General features: G+C 43.0%; 1 protein-coding gene across 1 annotated transcript in view; it reads left to right on the top strand.

The window, feature by feature from the left end:
- Positions 1-21,485, top strand: part of LOC126475424 (teneurin-a) — a 353,360-nt gene that overhangs the window by 124,853 nt on the left and 207,022 nt on the right. Inside the window, exon 3 of the mRNA XM_050103269.1 lies at positions 13,376-13,598. Within this exon, the coding sequence (XP_049959226.1) occupies positions 13,376-13,598 (223 nt within the window). The remainder of the gene's footprint in view (positions 1-13,375; positions 13,599-21,485) is intronic.

Here is a 21,485-nt window from a genome sequence, read left to right as displayed (position 1 = left end):
AATAGCTTTCCCATGCCTTTCATCACCTCAGTGTAGAAGCCCTTTGCAGCCACATTGGGCACGCTCTATTTCATATTGTAGCTCTCCTTCTCTCAGAATTCTATGGTAACCCCTGCGATGGCCTAGGAATTATCCTCTCGGAATTTAACATTCTGTGGTGAAAAACGCATCTGTTGTATTGTCTGCCACAGGAGTTAATCTCTATGGCACTCTCGCGTTTGCTGAACGAATCCATAACGAAATGTGCAGCACATCTCTGAATATTTTCTCATTCCAGAATGAGATTTTCACTCTGCAGCGGAGTGTGCGCTAATATGAAACTTCCTGGAAGATTAAAACTGTGTGCTGGACCGAGACTCGAACTCGGGACCTTTGCCTTTCGCGGGAAAGTGCTCTACCATCTGAGCTACCCAAGCACGACTCACGCCCCGTCCTCACTTGCACTTGCCCGTGAAAGGTAAAGGTCCCTATTTCGAGTCTCGGTCCGGCACACAGTTTTAATCTGCCAAGAAGTTCTATTTTCTCATTATTAATGTGGCATAATTTTCAGTATCATCAGACTGGAAACAAAACGTTAATACAAGTAAATGAAATTAGCTTCGTGGGTAGTATATGATAACAAATGGCAATAAAAATATAATAAATATTATAAGAAGAACGTTCACATATAGATTGCATTGACTAAACAAGCGTTCAGAAATGACAACGATTTTTTTTAACAAGTAATCGCCTTAATTTAGAAAAAAATCTTCAGAACATTTATTTGGAATTGTGAAGCGTGTACTCTTGGAAAATCATAAAAGAAAAAATTAGAATCAAGGATGAAGTAGATATGAAGAAGAGACATAAAAACATCGTGGACTGAAAAAAAATCTAATGAACGGATGATAAAAGAAATTAAGGAGAAATAGACACTGATTAACATAATGCAGAGAAAGAAAAATAATTTAATGAGACACCTAATACGACATAATAGCTTAGAAGGAAAACTCATGGGATAAAAATCAAGAGGCAGGCTCCTAATATCCATTTTACAATGTTTGGTATGTGGGGCGCTCAACTGCGCGGACATCAGCGCCCGTACAAAGCCCCAATTTTTACAGAATCCAGTCTAACTATTGTCACGAATGATGATGGTGATGGTGACAACACAAATACCCAGTCTCCGGGCAGAGAAAATCCACAATCCGGCCGGGAAACGAACCCGGGACCCCGTGATCCAGAGACAGCAACGCTTACCACTAGACTACGAAAATTTTTCAATGTGTTGTCAGTGGAATGAACTGCAGCAATTACACCCAGATGGTGAAGATGGCGATGGACAGACGCGATTATAATCTGCCTACACTAGGTGGCACAGTGGTAAGGCAAGGTACACGGCGGTTCACATCCCCGTCCGCCCATGCACATTTAGGTTTTCCGTGGTGTCTCGAAATCGTTTAAGGTGAATGCCAGAATGAATTCTTTGAAAAGGTGCGTCTGTTATTCTTCCCATCTTGACGAGTTTGTGCTCCGTCTCTAATGACCTCGTCGCTGACGAGACGTTAAGCCCTAATATTTCTTCCTTGCCTTCAAAGTAGGTGCAACGAACCGGATCTGGTAGTTCTATAACCTTCGTCGCCGCGAGGACGTTGTGTGATATCCTTCTGCGTGAGAATGATGAAACGTGAATTCTATTTGGATCTCTTTATGGTGAACGAAATTCTAACTTCTTATTGGAACACATACTGCACATAATTATATTCGAACGTGTGAGTATAAACTCATATTCTTTATGGACAATTTGGTATCTTCTCAATCTCTTTTTTTACTTGTTTCACTTGAATAATCCGGTTGTACCGTGAACAGAACAAAATGAGATATTTACTATCGATATCCCTCATACTCCACAGTTCTAACTGAACGACATAAATGATTTATTCATCGGCGTTTTCTAGTAGTCTAGTTAGGTTGATATTTTTTGTTATCATTCGCCAATTGCACAGATAAAAATTTCATTGTTGAAAAGAAAACAGAAGTCAGAATGATTTACATTTACATTCCTGGACAGCAAATCCTGTCTTATAGGCAGTGCCGACTTATTCGTTGTTTGTATACAAATCCACTACACTGAGAATATTAAACCGTGGGGCAGATTCGCCTTAGGTAATGTTCTTTGCCGGCCTATGTGGCCGTGCGGTTCTAGGCGCTTCAGTTTGGAACCGCGTGACCGCTACGGTCGCAGGTTCGAATCCTGCCTCGGGCATGGATGTGTGTGATGTCCTTCGGTTCGTTAGGTTTAAGTAGTTCTAAGTTCTAGGGGACTGATGACCATAGATGTTAAGTCCCATAGTGCTCAGAGCCATTTGAACCATTTTTAATGTTCTTTGAGCAGGTAAACATCAGTAGTTGTACTGGATTCCGCTTTTATTTGACGAAAGTTGTTTTTGAACCTCCAGCAATTTGCAAGCACTATGTTTACCCAAGTATTTAAAAATAAAATCAGCTGCCCCCTTTTACTACAAATATCGGACGCCAAATTTTAATATAGCATTATCCTCCCGAATACTATATGACTTTTGATTGGTTACTAGCTAACGAAAAACTTTCAGCTTCCGCGTTATCATCAACATATTTCTGCGCGTCATGCTTCTGCGTGGAAATATCCACACACATTATTTTTGTAAAGGATAGAGACTCAACAACGTGACCAATATTCCTAGGCATATTTTGAATGCTTTACGATACCCGACTAGAGGAGTATAATTAAAAGTCTACGCACAGTGAAGCTAAAATCTTGAAATTTCACCCGAACTGTAGGCGATTTAATGTTTTTTAGACCGTTCCGCGCATAAGGAACACCTTCTTACTCAAGTGCCGTCGCACAGTAAAAAAATGTTTGCGTGTTTTCTTTACGTCCCGAATCCCTAATCTCGCCCCCCCCCCCCCCCGCACTCACCTCACTCGATCGATTATTATTAGGTATAGTTCGAGCAAACAGCACGACAGCACCAACGTATGCAACCTCTACAATTAAGCTATATTCTTTATCTCTTCTATTTTTAATTCAAATTTTTATTATAACTGATATTTATGATGTAACATCAGTTATCTTAACAGATAAGTTCAGCATCGATTATGTTAAGTGATTTTCATTACCTCCGTAAAATATTCCTCTTCGGTAACGCTAAATGAGGGAGAGTGAGTTCACTGCCTATCAACACCGTAGCAAACTACATATGGTGGCCTACTTAATTATGGCATCTGAGAGAACTAAGTTAATTTTGTTGTGACAAGAAAATAGTTCAGACTACGGTTAATTCACCTCCCGCTACGCTATATATACCGAGTACGACTCGCAACGCCTATTACGCTCTTTCTCTTACGCCCACCCTAAAAAAGTTAATTGTTGTTGACTTATATTAACAACAGACTTTTTAAAGTGCAAGAATGATCCAGAACTTGAAAATATCTTTTAGCACACTCTTAGAAATACCAACGCACTTTCAGTAACACTAACTATCAAGAGGGCGGCCGGTTTTTTTTGTGACCACCATAAAGAAATAAGAAATACAAATTTCGTTAATTATTGTTGACTTTTACCCACAACATTCTTTTTAAAGGCGTATAGGCGTGTAAATAGAGTCATAAACGTGAAAGTATTGAATATGACATTCACTGTGAAAAGTGACTTACACTACTGAGACTTAAATTTATCTATTAAGTTTAACAGAAAAATTTAAAACATTCATGGAATCTGGTAGAATACTTCATTAAATACATTTTTTTCGAATTTGTAAAATATATAGTACTTGCCTAGATTACAACAGTTTCGAAATATGCGCACAAAGTACCCTTCGCCCCCCACCCCTTGGTACCTCGAAGATTAAAAACAATTTCGATATGTTAGCTATATTTCGCACGTAGCAATGTTGAGTCCGAAATGCACCAAACGTAAACGGCCAGCGACTTCATTCTTAACTCTAATCTCTCCGAAATACGTGCAGTGGGCTACTCAATTTCAAAATAACATAATAATTATGAGCAGCAACGAAACTAAAACCAGTTCCTTATCAAGCTGCGATTTGGGGCTATAAGATGGGAAACAATCGTTTTTACCGGATCGTTTGCTCAAAATCGAATGAGAAAGACTTCGTAGTACAGACCCCACATAAATCCAGTAACAGAGTTCATTTTTAATTGTTTGCTTCAAAGTAAAAGTTTTAATGAGAAACTAACAACACAGACGTATGTAGCATCGCTTCATTTATATTGGGTGTTTGAGTGTTATTTGTATGAATAGAAAGTGAGAGTAGAGTAAAATGAAAAAAAAAACAATAATCCTATCAAATTTAAGTCCGGAAACCAGTGATCCCCCAGTACGATGTACGCACCAGTGCAGTCATGCCAGTGTTATACAGCAGCATTAACGTCAAAGGCAGCGTTTACTTCGAAACACTGCAGATGAGGCGTAAATTACAAAATTATAAACTCTCCTCAGTTGATTTTATCGTCATTCTGGATTCCTAAGTATGGTAAATAGCGTTTCGATAAGAAGCGTTATCAGTCGTGTTTCGCCAATATCATGGCTTCGGAGTCCCCGTCGGCACTGGCATCCATCGTATTTTTACTTTTTTATTTTTTTTGTGCTAATATTCAAGAGCTTGGTGTTTTCCAGTCCTGTTGATAGTGTCGATGAACTACGAGATGGTTACGAATGATGCATTCCGAACATACTTGGGATTTTTCAACGTTCGATTAGGAATCGTGCTGAAGTCTGCCTTCACATGAACGATGACCATGTGGAACACTTTTTGGAATGTGTTTGTCCACAATTGCATATCTGCAGTTTGGATACTCGGGGGCACAATTACGATGTGTTCACGTATTCAGTCGTAATACATCCTATCGGGGAAACCACTGGTTTCGATAACTATGTTTATCAAGATTATTTGCTTGTTTCATTGTCCTCCGATCGCCCCTTTGCTGTACCCGTACCAGTCAAACACCTTGTCTAAAACAGTTTCTTTAAAGACAGAGCACAAGAATCGATATTCGGATCTCCGTATTCCAGCACGAGTACGTCTTCCGTTGCGGAAACATTCCACTCGTGTGACCCCAGCCTAATAGGTGGTAATGCACAATGAGAAGTACCCTCTGTCATCTACTCCATTTGGCTTGCAGAGTATGGATGAAGTTGTATGGTCGATGTACTACAGTGAACAGCGTTGGGAGAAACCATTTAAGTCCAGTTCAATCTGTCAGTAATTGTCCATTGTAGCGATTGCACTCCAGTAGCTCTCTCGTAATCGATGATCTTTTAGCGTTGTTACCCCCGTACATATGAAACATTGCGGAAGCTTTCCGCGGGCGGCTTTGGAGACGGTTCCCTTTCCCTCTTTGCAACCGGAGCGCGGTATATCTCCGCAGCTGAAGTGCGCTGGCGCACAGAAGCGACTGGCGGGTAGATTAGAGGGGCGGTGCCGAGCCAGAGCCGACAAGCGGGCGGAGCGGACGTATAAATGAAATTGCAGTCCGAAGCGCGGCAGTTACGCAGTTTAGTTACAGCTCCAAACTAATTCAGTTGCCGGCGGAAGCCCCCGCTAGTAATTGGTAATATATTAAATTTTCGTTGCCGCTCGGGATGAATATTCGCGACGCGCTGGAGTGCGCAGGCGCGGTGCGGCGCGGCGCGTGTTCGCCCGGCTGCAGACGACCCGGCGGAATGGGTTCGGGCGGCCGAGTCATATATCCGACGGAGCGGCGCTCCTCGCGTCAGCTGCTGTGTATGGAGCCCTACGTGCTGAATACCATTCGGAACGGAGCCAGAATACGTAACGCCGACTTATTAGTCGAGGCTGCGCTCTAGACCCTACTGCTGTTGCTCGCGGAGTTGTGTGCGGCTGTAATGCGGCTTCTCGTAGTGTGCGAATGCTATAGCAAAGTTTTTCAATACAGCCCCACTTATTTCACTTCTCCAGATATATTTCACTGCGATCAATGCGTCTTTACATCCGTCGAAGCAGTTACTCCGATTCAGCTCAGAAACTGAATTATAAAGCGAACAGTGAAAAATCATGGCCAGGATCTGAGCTGGGTGAGGGATGAGTGGGGAGGGAGCCCGAGGGAGGGGGAATGGGGGGGATGAGCTCATGTTAATTTTGCATTGAATGACGAAGTAGTTCTGAGGTTTCACAACAAGTAGCTCAGGACACATTTGTAACTACTCAATATCCACTGGTGGGGAGACATTGAAGTTCTATCTGCTAAGACCTTTCCTTTTTTTTTTTTTTTTTTTTTAAGGTGTATCTGCTATCCCCCCTTCCCCCTCGCACGCCCTGTACATAGCTCTCCTGGGAACAGTTGCTACAATATCCATTACATGTAATGGGTACCCTCCGCCTGCTTCTACCTGTGTACGTTCTTGAAAAATTGCACTGAAATGTGTGGTCATAGCCGCGCGGGATTAGCCGAGCGGTCTCAAGAGCTGCACTCATGGACTGTGCGGCTGGTCCCGGCGGAGGTTCGAGTCCTCCCTCGGGCATGGGTGCGTGTGTGTGTCCTTAGGATAACTTAGGTTAAGTAGTGTGTAAGCTTAGGGACTGATGACCTTAGCACTTAAGTCCCATAAGATTTCACACACATTTGAACTTTTTGTGTGGTCATAAGCGAGCTCTCAGCTGTTTTAAAACCAATTACCTTTATCATAGCTAACCACATCGTACAAAAAAATACTTAACCGCCAGTACAGAACACGCTAATGCCATGTAACACCGCCTCTAGTCTTGAGAGTGCTAATCGGTCTCCCGGTTTCATCAACGTAAACTTCGCAGCACTGACATCAAAGTCCGTAGACACCTGTAGTGTGGAGAGCATCTCAACAGATTTTGGGTTTTGTGACCGCTCTGGAATACTGGGCCGGCCGCTGTGGCCGAGCGGTTCTAGGCGCTTCAGTCCGGAACCGCGCTGCTGCTACGGTCGCAGGTTCGAATCCTGCCTCGGGCATGGATATGTGTGATGTTCTTAGGTTAGTTTGGTTTAAGTAGTTCTAAGTCTAGGGGACTGATGACCTCAGATGTTAAGTCGCCTAGTGCTTAGAGCCATTTTTTCTGGAATACTGGTTTAATTCCTCCGTGGCGCAGCACCTTCGGTGTCGGAGCATAAACAACTCTACGCACGACTGGGGCAACGCATCACATCAGCTATAGCTGACCACCAACACGACTGAGGCCGATCTATTCATTTTCAAGAAACTTGTGTGCTTGATTGGTAGCCGTGAATGCAGCAGCGAAAAATAAGAAAGACTGTTGAAATACCTTTACAGGACTCGCCGATGGTGTGAGGACGGCAGGGTGTGAACAACAAGTCAGCCGAAGAATTTCGGTTAAATAAGAACAAAAATGTAAAAAGCTGAATGATGTTTTTTTTCTAGTAAATCAAGCCTATAGAAATACAGGCGTAAAACTGCGGTTGGCTAGTGGACGGCCCCTAGAGGCAAGACTGGGATAAGGGGCGGGGGAGGAAGCATGCCTCCCGAATAAAGAGAAGCTGGAAGGTACGTATGGTTAGGTCGAGGGTTGGCTGGAAAGAGAGCGTCTCGGTGGTGCCGGTGCGTTCTTGCCAGGCAACCCTACGTCCCCCACCCGACGTTTCACAGCCCTCTGATTGTTTGCTGGAGAGCACTTTGCAAGCGTAGTTAGTCAGCGACGATTTAAAAAGGGTTATCTCGTCAGTAGTGCTCTCTCTGAGAGAGCTATTCATGTTTACTGAGTGCGCGTACGCGGCGATATCCAGTACCATCCGATGTCGCATTGGTCCGAGCCCGGCCACAACTGTATAGTGAGACAGTGCTGTTGCGTCGGACAGGAAAATTGAAGAAATAGAAAGAGCTGTAATTACCAACAAATTTTTCCCATCAGTGTGGCAATCCAACATGCACATAATTAAACGCTCTGACAGCGCGGACAAGTTACGGTCGGCTTGACTGCCGGCGCCCCAGTCCATTCGGCCGCCTGTGTTCGCCAGCCAACAGCTCCACATGGTACGCATTATAAACAAACGACCACATGAGAGCCGCCCTGCGGCTTCAACGTCTCGTCGCGAGAAAACACTGCTCCTGGCCAAAGCTATAGATTCGCTATTGCCTGCCAACCACCTGCCAGAGTGGTGTAGGCTCTACCGCACAGCTGCCCATCCATAGCAATCTTTTCCTTGAATCGCCTTAAGGCATCCCAGGATGGTTCAAATGGCTCTGAGCACTATGCGACTTAACTTCTGAGGTCATCAGTCGCCTAGAACTTAGAACTAATTAAACCTAACTAACCTAAGGACATCACACACATCCATGCCCGAGGCAGGATTCGAACCTGCGACCGTAGCGGTCACGCGGTTCCAGACTGAAGCGCCTTTAACCGCACGGCCACACTGGCCGGCCATCCCAGGATGTGACGTCGACAATCAACTAACAACCGAAATAAGACAATATATATGGGAACACCATCATCAGAATCCAACCACTGCAAAGTTGGTCGAAACGCACCCGTTTTAGTTTTATTTTATTCCAAAAGGAAAACATTTATTAAAACTGCATAGGGAATCAGTCCACGCAGTTTTATTCAGTGGCTACAGATATATTCAAATATCTCTTCATGTAATTATAGTCTTTTGGTCCTAATTATGACTGTTGGCATTGTACATACCTGGCTTTTGCAGTGTCTACGATGCTGAAAAATGATTATGTTCGGTAACGTCGAATTAAATTAAGTAATTGAAAATTAGGAGTGTTAACTATAATACACTACTGGCCATTAAAATTGCTGCACCATGAAGATAACGTGCTACAGACGTGAAATTTAAGCGACAGGAAGAAGATGCTGTGATATGCAAATGATTAGCTTTTCAGAGCATTCACACAAGGTTGACGCCGGTGGCGACACCTACAACGTGCTGACATGAGGAAAGTTTCCAACCGATTTCTCATACACAAACAGCAGTTGACCGGCGTTGCCTGCTGAAACGTTGTTGTGATGCCTCGTGTAAGGAGGAGAAATGCGTACCATCACTTTGATAAAGGTCGGATTGTAGCCTATCACGATTGTGGTTTATTGTATCGCGACATTGCTGCTCGCTTAGGTCGAGATCCAATGACTGTTAGCAGAATATGGAATCGGTGGGTTCAGAAGGGTAATACGGAACGCCGTGCTGGATCCCAACGGCCTCATATCACTAGCAGTCGAGATGACAGGTATCTTATCCGCATGGCTGTAACGGATCGTGCAGCCACGTCTCCATCCCTGAGTCAGCAGATGGGGACGTTTGCAAGAAAACAACCATCTGCACCAACAGTTCGACGACGTTTGCAGCAGCATGGACTATCAGCTCGGAGACCATGGCTGCGGTTACCCTCGACGCTGCATCACAGACAGGAGCGCCTGCGATGGTATACTCAACGACGAACCTGGGTGCACGAATGGCAAAACGACATTTTTCCGGATGAATCCAGGTTCTGTTTACAGCATCATGATGGTGGCATCCGTGTTTGGCGACGTCGCGGTGAACGCACATTGGAATCATGTATTCGTCATCGCCATACTGGCGTATCACGCGGCGTGATGGTATGTGGTGCTATTGGTTACACGTCTCGGTCACCTCTTGTTCGCATTGACGGCACTTTGAACAGTGGACTTTACATTTCAGATGTGTTACGACCCGTGGCTCTACCCTTCATTCGATCCCTGCGAAACCCTACTTTTCAGCAGGATAATGCACGACCACATGTTGCAGGTCCTGTAGCGGCCTGTCTGCATACAGAAAATGTTCGACTGCTGCCCTGGCCAGCACATTCTCGAGATCTCTCACCAATTGGAAACGTCTGGTCAATGGTGGCCGAGCAACTGGCTCGTCACAATACGCTAGTCACTAATCTTAATGAACTGTGGTATTGTGTTGAAGCTGCATGGACAGCTGTACCTGTACACGCCATCCAAGCTCTGTTTGACTCAATGCCAAGGCGTATCAAGGCCGTTATTACGACCAGTGGTGGTGGTTCTGGGTACTGATTTCTCAGAATCTTGCGTGAAAATGTAATCACATGTCAGTTCTAGTATAATATATTTGTGCAATGAATACCCGTTTATCATCTGCATTTCTTCTTGGTGTAGCAATTTTAATGGCCAGCAGTGTAACCTACGCTACTGTTCCGGAGTATTATGCTCTGAGGAATTCTTAATTCCTAACTTTTTTTAAAAATTCATAGTAGTCTTCGTTTGTTTGTTTTATTTTAGAGGGTCTATCTCTTGCATAAATACTATTTCTTTATCGTCCAGATTTAGAGAAACTGTATTCCGTGTTGCTGTTGTGTTTCTTCTATAACATCCTGTTGTAGCACTATAACGGCTTAAAAACATAAAAGGCAGGTAAAAGGAATGGGTATTCGAAAACCTTTGTAAATTCTGTGTGCTTTGTCACAACTTGAAAGTTACTATATCTGTGGTAAAGATCTTGAAGATAAAAAAGAACTTTTTCTTTTTGAGTTCCTTTAAATTATCTATGTGATTTTGGGAGCACTATATTTTTCCAGCAGCACAAGAAGGCAAAAGACAGCAGCGCATCACGCATAGTGCAAGATGTAATCAGTTAAGTTCTGCGCATAAACTGGTTACGAATGAAGGACGGTGAAGCCTCAGCAAGGACCGACCTACAGTGAAACTGGTTACGAATGAAGGACGGTGAAGCCTTAGCAAGGACCGACCTACAGTGAACCTTGCGAAGTAAGTCTGGCTCGAAGGCGGAAGGTACTTACCCTACTCCAGCAGGGAACTTGCAGCGGGGCGGAACATGACATGAAGGATAGTTACGCCCGTAATAGCTAAGCAGGAAATTCCGTCCTCCGGTAACACTCCCAAGAACCCGGCTGAAAGCCCTGTACTAGCAGTGCTCCACTTCCTGTGCAAGGCGGAAGATAAATTACAGTTTCCCGGTCGAAGCATGCTCTAGAATACTGATACTGCAGTAATCTGAACGGATAAACGTCTCCAGGAAATGTTTGCGCAAGAGATAATCACTGCAAGGGCGTGTTATCAAAAGGACTGACGGTAAACGTAAAAAATGGTTCAAATGGCTCTGAGCACTATGGGACTTAACATCTAAGGTCATCAGTCCCCTAGAACGTAGAACTACTTAAACCTAACTAACCTAAGGACATCACACACATCCATGCCCGAGGCAGGATTCGAACCTGCGACCGTAGCGGTCGCGCAGTAAACGTACCTAACTGCTCAGGCCTGGGTATGTTTATCTTCTTCTGTACTACTAATAAAACTTCAGCAACGTTGTGCTAGTTTGTCTGTCAGAACGCGCTAATTTCCAAAATTACTGGATGAATTTTCCATGGGGTTTTCACAGGTAACATGAGCGTAGCTTGGGTCAACTATGGGCTTTATTTTATCAGAATCGGAACACTAAAAAGAAACATACTGCAATCTAAAGCTTTATAAAAAACGTCTCCTCAAATTAATAGTTTGGATGTTAAATCATCACGTCTTACTTGTTAGTACACCAAAGAACTAATAGATCGTACTGTTAGTTTTTTTTTAACTCAGTGATAGATGTATTTTCGGCGGTTCACATCAGTGACAGAACTGAGCTCCAAAATCTTATTTTTATGAATACACACTACCAATACATTTACTTGGCTAAGATATACGGATTTACTAATTTCGCTTTGAGTATTAAAAACTTAACTAAATTCCTTTGCTTCTTTCGATAGGGTTTATTTATATTTGACTTCTCTGTTAGGACAAAATTAATTTATTCTGTTTTGTTCGTAATTTGGGTGTTTGCTTTATTACATTCTAATTTCGTTTTGTCTGCGAATAAAAGTATTTAGAAAACAATTGAGTCTTTAGCAATACATTAGAACAGGTTAAAGACTGAAGACTACCTGGCCTCAAGAATCAATTAAAATCACGAGGTGAGACTTGCTGCAGCTTGAGAACATCAGGCTTTAACTCGGTGTTTAGAAATACCTTCCGAAAGCGAGGCGCTACTTAACACTGATCGAGAGCGTCATGCATTAACTCGCTCCCCGGAACCCTTCACTCACAGAGGTTTAAAGTTAGTTCTGTCCAACGTAGCATCATAGAAGCGGGAATTCTGACGGAAGTCGCTCAGGCGGGCGAGTTTTTGTACCCCGAATCCCACTTATCCCTGACAGATTACCATTTCCCTTCAACCTCGTACAATATCCGGTAAGCTTATGTTATGTCATGACCATAAATAAAGACCAAGGCCAGATCAGCTGTAGGTGGCTCTGTCCCGTGTTAGTGGAGAAACAAGCTCTTCGTTCATATCTCCAATCCACTACTTACCTCTTCATCTCAAAGTAGCACTTGCAACATACGTCCTCAACGTGTTCCAGTCTCTGTCTTCCCATGCAGCTTTTACCCACTACTACTCCCACTAGTACCATGAAAATTATTAACAGATGTCCTATCTGTTGTGGGCTGGGGGTATCCACATTGATGCAATTCTCGCTGCCGCTGTGAAAAAGACTAATACAGGCGTCCTGATAGGACGGATGCGTGGGTTCTAGGGCAGCACACATATACTGAAAGTGACACAGTATAGTGAATAGTAAAATATATTACTCAACTTTGGTAACACTGATTCAGCAATTGTAGAATGCAGGTTTAGCCTATTTGTCCTGCGTTGACACTGTTCCATAAAAACTAAATAATGTTCTCTTGACTAAAGTCGGAAGAAAACTAATTCTTGATGTGCTATTGCCGGCTGGTGTGGCCGAGCGGTTCTAGGCGTTTGAGTCTGGAACCGCGCGACCGCTCCGGTCGCAGGTTCGACTCCTACCTCGGGCATGGATGTGTGTGATGTTCTTAGGTTAGTTAGTTTTACGTAGGTCTAAGTTCTAGGGGACTGATGACCTCAGAAGTGAAGTCCCATAGTGCTCAGAGCCATTTGAACCATTTTGATTACCCGTCCACTGGTATTTGCTTTAACATCTCAAACTCTTTTTCGTTGAGCTCTGTTTCTATATGAAGCAAATATTTTGTTCCGGAACAGAAAAAAAATTTGTGTGTGTGTGTGTGTGTGTGTGTGTGTGTGTGTGTGTGTGTGTGTGTGTGTGTGTGTTTTGTTTGTGTGGTCATTTTAATCACTCTCGTGTCATCAGTTTTAGTATGAGTGCTAACAACGTCGACTTCGTGCGCCCGAACGATCGTATCATCGTAATACTCACACTTTGTGTTTTGATCCGTGTTTCTTCTGTTTTCGTGTCTTTTTCTGCAATGAATGTGAAACTAGTGTGCTTGGTTGACGGGAAGCAGCAGCCAGAGCACAAGGGAGCGGTACGCCTGACGGACGGTGTTTGTCGCTTGCGCAGAGTCGCTGCCGACGAGCACGGCCGTGCACTCTGGGGGCGGCCAGGCGACCAGCGGGGGCGGCGTGGGTGGCGACGCCCTGGTGCAGCAGCAGGCGCAGCCACCGTCCGAGTGGCCCTCCTCGGTGCTGGAGATGCCCGAGCTGGGACAGCCGCACTCCGCCACCATACCGCCCTTCCAGTTCTGGAACTCCGAGTTCCGCAACAAGCAGCCTGCCTTCATACGGTCAGTACCACACACTCAGCTAGCTCGCTGCACTCTGTGCCCATATTTTTTCTTTTTTTTTTTGGAGGAGGTCGTTTTTTTTATCTCTCTCCCACAACTTCCTCCCCTGTGACAATCTCTTCATCTCAGAGCAGCACATGTGCTCTACGTCCTCGATTATTTGTTGGCTATATTCCAATCTATCCTTTAGAGTTTTATCCTGTACGAGTCCCTCTACTGCCAAAGAGGCCATTTACTGTACTGTCATCGCGTCCCATCATGTAGTCAGTGTTTCCGCCAAATTCTTTTCTTCGCCGTTTCTGCGGAGGACCATCTCATTTTTTAGCCTATCAGTACCCTTAATATCCAGCGTCCTTCTGTTATACCAGAGCTAACGCTTCGATGCTCTCTCCATTTTCTGGTTTTCGCACAGACTATGCTTCAGTTCCATACATTATGTGTTCCACACCTACTTTACCATAAATTTCTTCCTCAGATTAAGGAGTATGTCTGATACAATTAGATTTCTTTCAGAGAGTAGTTCCAGTATTGATGTTAAGTTTACCAGTAGTCTTACTTCTGCTAAGCCTCATTACCTTCATCTTTCTTTGGTTTGGCCGCCTGTATCTGCGTTCATTAGACTTCTTTCTTGTCAATAAATCCTGTAACTTTTCTTTACTTCCAGTGAGGGTAGCAATGTCATCACGAACCTTATCATTGCTACCCTTCCACATGGAACTTCAGTCTCGCTCGTGAACCATTCTTTTACTTCATTCATTGCTTTTTATTGACGTAGGGGTTGAACAGTGTGGGAATACGCCCTATTTGGTTGTAGCTCTTCCCCTATGATCTTCCATTATTATTGTTCCCTCTTGGCTTTTGTGCATACTGCACATCAACCGTCATTCCCTGTAGCTGATAGCTATTTTATGAGTATTTATAACATCTTTCACCCCTCTATTCTGTCGAACAGTTTTTTCTAAAGCGACAAATCCTACGAAAGTGTCTTAATTTTTCTTAAGTCTTGCTTCCACTGTCAAGCTCATCGCCAGTCAGTTATGTTAAGAACTAGGGGGCCGAGCGATCAAGATGAACTCAACAAATAGAACTTGCATATTGGCTAAATGTGTTAAAATAAAGGCATTGTTTTTAACATAGTATCGGGAATAATTAGTTCATTGTTTACATTAACCAGCACGAATTATGATGATTGTTGGAAGCCTTCTCTACTTACAGTAATGTCTGCAGTAGAATTTATGACCTTATAAAAAGTTCAGCTGAATTTAAAATGTGAACAACACTGTTAAGTTGCACAAAAAACATAAAACTAGTTCCAGTAATATTCCACAAGATTTCGGGATTGCAGCCGGATCTCATCGACTTCTTTCCACGATATTTCGGCTGACAACCTTACAGCCATCTTCAGGCGAGTGTTTGACACTGGAGATTGCTAGTTCCAGTAAAATCGTCAAAAAGTCTCAGTGCAATTGGAATTGATACACTGTAATTTTAAGAAAAAAAATTGCAGTATCAGCGAAATCCTATAGCGTTGCGTGTTGCTTCGCTGTTACAGGCAGTTAAGAAGGCGAAACATTTACCATGATATACTGCGTTCTGAAATGCACGACTACAAACTTAGTAATAAATCAATATCTCATATATCGAGATGATTTTAGCTCTGAACTGATTGCAATGCCATAAGTCGCACTGTGTATGGAAAAAAGTTATTTTAATTATATTGAAAAACAATTTGGAAATATGTGTAAAACAATATGATAGTTCATCTGAGTGAGCACGGAACTGCGGGAGTTTAGAGGTAGGAAGACTACAAATTTATGTGAAACAAAAATCCGAAATAATGTATTAAATAATAGGCTGCGCCCTACCTCTGAGACAATTTCATTAAAAGAACGAATAGGTTTTGGAGGGGAAGGATCATGCGCTGATGGTATTTTTAGTCTAAAACAGTTGGTAGAGTAAAGGAAAGAATTTAACTTAAGATGTACACATACGATTTGTAGATTATGAAAAAGCTTTTGGCAGAGTCAACAGACACCTATTGTGGCAGATTATGGAAAAAAAGGCTTCCCAACGCGTCTAATTAACTCAGTGAAAACTCATTACAAAGAGACAAAATTTCAACTTGATTCAATAACTAACGGGGAGTTAGACAAGAATGGCCCGTGTCCTGTACTTTTCAACATCTGCATAGATGACCTAGTTCAGGGCTTGCAAACGAAGTATCACGTACGGTGTAAAGATCAAAAGGGAGAAATGTTTTAATACTCTCCTACACGCAAATGCAGATAATCTTTAGAGAGCCGTTTATCACCTAAGTTTTTTGCTTCTAAATAGAGCATGACGATCTACGATAATAAAACAAAGATTATGGTTTTCAAGGGAAAATCACCCATAAGATCTAAAATTATGATAAATAACGTAATACTGCACACGTAACAACATTCAGTATCGCGGCCGCGACATACGATGAAATTTCGACAGTGAAATTGATAACAAAGTTCTAAAATTTATTGCAATCTGAGGAATTTCTAACGCGCTACACGAAAAAAAACTATGCCCTACAGATCTGAAACCTGGGTTAACGCGCAAAACGATATGAGCAGGATCCATGTGGCGGAAATGAGATTTCTTCGTTAGTCTTGAAATGTTATCAGAGAAGATTGCTTCAGAAGTAAAGACATTAGAAATGAATTGCAGGCTGAGTTAGTGCATAGGAAACAGATCCAAACAGAAACAGATGGTTGTAACATGTAAATAACGTGCATGAAACTAGACTTCCAAAACAAATTCTTGACTACAAACCTAGCAGGAAAAGACAGAGTGGAAGAGAACGGAAGAGATGGCTGGACGTTGTTGACCGGAACAGGTGAAATAAACTAATCCATGATGAGACAATAAAACGACGAATAAGAATAATCCAAAAGAAACTACATGTCTGCTACCCACAACATTATCGTCATTTTGGCAGAACGAGGATCTCGTTAATCGCCCTCTCCCCCTGCCTGTTGCAGCTCAGCTATACGAAGTAAGACTTGAACCGTGCCTTGACAATGGCAGATAAAGACTAAAATGGAGCCTGTGCGTGCGGTTTCCTTAATTACCTCTACAGTCCAAAATTATACGAGAAACTCTGCAGAGCAACAGGCACGCCAAATATAGAACCGCACCTTTCCTCGCGTGCTACCTGATTCTTCACGACGAAGATAGCCATTAACGTGAAGCTGTATAAATACCTCGTAAGCGTGACTGCGTGTTATTTCGCTATGATGCCATTCCTGCTGCTGCGATTTTCTGTCTTATACCACTGCACTTTGGTCTCTTAACCATAAAGTCCTGCTGTTTCTAACTATGTACTGCGAAGCAACTTTACGTGTTTGTCCTCACCTCAGATAAATCGTTACATTAGTTATTTATGAATTTCGCTGCTACAAAGTACGCAACAATAACTATAAACTAATCTCTCCAACAAGCATTATTATTCCCGATGAGAACTATTTCCGATTCGATGTTATTTTTAGGATGATGGTTCAGATGGCTCTGAGCACTATGGGACTTAACATCTTAGATCATCAGTCCCCTAGAACTTAGAACTACTTAAACCCAACTAACCTAAGGACATTACACACATCCATGCCCGAGGCAGGATTCGAACCTGCGACCGTAGCAGTCCTGCGGTTCCAGACTGCAGCGCCTATAACCGCACGGCCACCGCGGCCGGCTTATTTTTAGGAACAATCTGGAAGAAGGGTAATTAAAATAGCATTTAATATATCGTGAGAACCGAGGTTAACGGCAGCTCAATGAAATGTCAGAATATTTTTTCTTTGACCACATTCTCAGTCATAGAATCAAAGGCAGTTTTAAACCCTAAGTTTATTTCTGACAACTGCTACAATGGCGTCACAAGTACAATATTTTTGTTACAGCATTCTCACCATTCTCTTTTGGAGAGACGACAATGTTACACACTACCAAACAATTGCATGGAGCTTAAATTCTTGTTGTGTTGCTCTTTCTGATCATTTTTCGTTTGTCAGTGATGTGGAATATGCCGTTTTTTTTAACTCCCCTCACCCCTGGCCACAGTATATTCAATAATATTTTATTATATTGTGAACTTAAACCAAAAATTTCTCTTCTAATTACAATTTCACTGGATCAACTCTATGAAATGTGTTTTTATCTTCAGTTTGTTGGTACAGTTTAGAAATAACGATAATTACTCGGGCTAACAAGTGATTTAGTTGTTCCAGATTTGTGTACACGATCCATAAATTGAGGCTGTTGAACTTTTTCGCTGCAAATAGAGCTGTTTATTTTTTGCCAACGTATTGTTCTCTCATCGTCTCCATGCGCTATCGTTCTGCACCATATCCCGTAACATTCCAGATTAAATAGAGAATACACCGCCGCCCCCCCCCTCCCCCTACCACCCAATTCTTACTTTTCAGTTACATACTAAATGATAAGAATTGCATACAGCCTAACATTTTTACACAGTACAGTTATCAACCAAATTTGAACCACTCTTTTTTAAGCAGGTTGTAGCTATTCGCTCGATCCTCCCATTAACCGAATAGTGCTATTTGGGCAACTACAGCCCTGCATGTTTCAGCAGGGAAAGAATATATGCACTATCAAGCCGAGGTGTAATAGTAAATGTGATGTGGCTATAATAGTTCATATCCAACTAATTTTCTAATAAGAAATGATTTAATATTTACGGTAACTACAACTCTGTATTTCTGACTGTCAGGTAGTTTGGGTCAATTATTAGTTACAAGATTAACAAAAAAAATTTCTCACACGCGTATTATAGCGTCACGTAAATTTCTTGCGTTTTCAGGAAAAAATTACACTACCTGAAATCAGCCGAACTTCTGGCCTAATATGGTGGTCAAAGAAATTCTTTCACATTACTAAAAAAAAGGGAACTACACAAATTGCCTGCGGGCATCCACCGTCGATAGTTTGAAGGGTTCTGCATTGTTAGGTCGCAGGTGTGATATCTGGAACATGCCCCTCCATGATTCCCATCCACAAAATTGCAAAACCGATCCATTACAGACAGCGCGTGCATCTACATGATGCCTATTTTCTCTCTGCAAATTGTATATAGCGTAACTGAAACATACAAGCATCATCACGGCGCTTGATATCATGTTTAAACTGCTTGATTCGGAGACCTGCCAGAGTCTTGCGATTGAAGGTCACAGAGGCATTTACCACCCGCTAAGTTTCTTACAAATTTTTCTCATCAGACCGAATTTCGAGAAATTGTCTGAAGCTGTTCTCTCGCACGTCGTCGTTCAGTACCTTCGTGTCGCGAAGTATTTCAGGCGAGCATCGGCGTAACAACCCACACGCAAGCCCTAGCAAGAGCGCAAAATTATCTCACTCGTGGGCTTAATTAGGCCACTGCCTCGTTGACCTTTAACAACCATGACATTATGACACGACTATTTTGTATCCCTCGGAAATAACTCGTGGTGGGAAGGTTGCAGCGGAACATCCCTTCGATGCAAGGAGAGCCGGAGGTTTAGCTCACTTGAGTAAGAATGGGCCAAAGAAGTTGGAGTAGATGCTGTTAAAAAAAATTATTCCAGAATTCTAGGACGTGATTAAAAACAAACACAAAAACACACACACACACACACACACACACACACAACTAACTCTGAATAAGCTAGCAAGTATTCGAGACCAACTCCTCTGGTATTTGAAATCAGCTCCTCCGTAACGCATCGCTAGATGATTTTATGGGACTGCTATAAGTAGAGGAAATGTCATTCGGAATCACTGTCCATCACATCGCTTGCATCTGCAGTTGCGTCCTAGCCTGCACAAGTCGAGCAGATCGTCGACTTTGTTCTGTATACACGTAGGAAATATACATACACTAGGCTTTCACACACTGGCGCATTTTCTTCCAGAATTCAATTAAAAACTGTTCACATTCCCTTGTTTTGAACGAGGTTTCCGTGAGGTTTCCCTTGGTTATAACGCAAATGCCGGAACTGAATATAAAATGTCATGTGACTAGGGCCTCCCGTCGAGTAGACCGTTCGCCAGGTGCAAGTCTTTCGATTTGACGCCACTTCGGCGACGTGCGCGTCGATGGGGATGAGATGATGATGATTAGGACAACACAACACCCAGTTCCTGAGCGGAGAAAATCTCCGACCCAGCCGGGAATTGAACTAGGACCTTTTTTTTATCTCATTTTGTTCGTTTCCGCTCGTTGCATCTGCTCGGTGCGGTAGTCGCAAGACACCCGTTTTAGTTCGTCATTGATCCATTAACTCAGTTTTTTTTTTTATTACAGAGGGCAGCTAACCCTCTGATCGAACACGCTGAGTTACCGCACCGGCGACCCTTTTGGATTGACAGTCTCTCGCGCTGACCACTCAGCTACCGGGAGCGGACGCCGGAACTGGATACCTCCTCCGAAATACACTGCTGTGCAAAACTTACGGGAACTTTCACCTGATGTGTCAGTGCTATGTAACATAGCTCGATGAATTTGGACCACACATAGAAACAACTGCTACAGTATGTACAGAAGGTAACTGGGAGAAATGCGCATTGAGACGAACAGAAATGACACTTTCATTAAAACGTAATAATGAAACTAAAGTCACCGTTATTTATAATGGTCCTCTGGACATTAATAATAGTGAGACATGGTTCTGAGAAGAATGTGAGGTCAACACGGACAGCAATGCAACGTACCCCCACGCTGGCGAGCTCTTGTGAAAGGGCGTTTCATTCCCCCACCAGCGGTTGACAACTGCTGGATGGCTGTTGGCGCATGTTGAGGTGCTGCAATACGTCTGCCTAACACATCATACTCGAGCTCCATGGGATTTGAGCCGGGGGAGCGGGCAGGCCAGTCCATTCCCGAACATCCTCTCGTTGCAAGAGCTGCAGCATCTGGGCCGTTAAATGCGCATTGTTACCCATAAAAATGAAAAAGACACACATGGGGAAGTAGTACAACGTCACTATGACGTTGACCAGTGAGTGTACAGAGTTCAGAGATTTGGAGTCCAATACCCTCCCCCCTCGCCCACCCCATGCAACATTATGCCCGCCTACACCGTAAAATCTGAACCACCAAAACGATCGTGTTCGCGAGTGTTCCTAGGTACATTAACTGTTACTACCTTCCGCCATGTGAAGGTACGTCCCGCATCACTATAGTTGATTTCTTTTATCTTGGCGGCTCGCGCATGCCCCTCCCAGACGCGGGAGATTGCTGCGTTGCCAGTTGCACACGACGCACGCGCCAAGAGAAGCAGCGCCATAGTACAGCATAGTTCGCAAACTTACGTTTAGGGGGAGCGCGCAGTACATGAAGTAAAGCCACCACGGCCGCATTAACCCTTTCGCTGCTACAAAGACGTGCTCCCTGCATTCCGCGCTGTGCGCGATTTTGTCACTGCACTGCTCGCCTGTGCAGACACATGGTATTCCGACTGCTTTGACACTCGTTATCATTCAATTCCACAAAAACTATTTGGCCCAAAAATTAGATTTTTACACATCTTCTTGACTGATACCTTCCCCCCATAAATGACTTAATTTTGTTTCGATGTTCAACGCAGTAATTATGCAGCATTAAATATAGTTAACCATTGCACGAACTTTTGAAGAGTTTGCAGAGGTAAAAGCTCATAGAGTATACTTTCCGTATGGTCGATTTTAGTTGCCACAATGTTGAGAATGAAATGTGGACAAAATACCTAAATTTCATATAAAATTTACTGTATAACAATATCTCATTTAATTTAAGTACCACGTACGTGTCGTATGTAATATTGAGAAATATTCCATCTTTCGCGACTGTAACAAAAGTTTTATTTACACCGGGCACGTTTGGCTTTA

This window comes from Schistocerca serialis, chromosome 4, assembly GCF_023864345.2.
Source record: "Schistocerca serialis cubense isolate TAMUIC-IGC-003099 chromosome 4, iqSchSeri2.2, whole genome shotgun sequence".
In the NCBI taxonomy this organism is placed as follows: Eukaryota; Metazoa; Arthropoda; class Insecta; order Orthoptera; family Acrididae; genus Schistocerca; species Schistocerca serialis.
The sequence above is the reverse complement of the archived record's forward strand: the minus strand, read 5'-3'. Positions and strand labels throughout refer to the sequence as shown.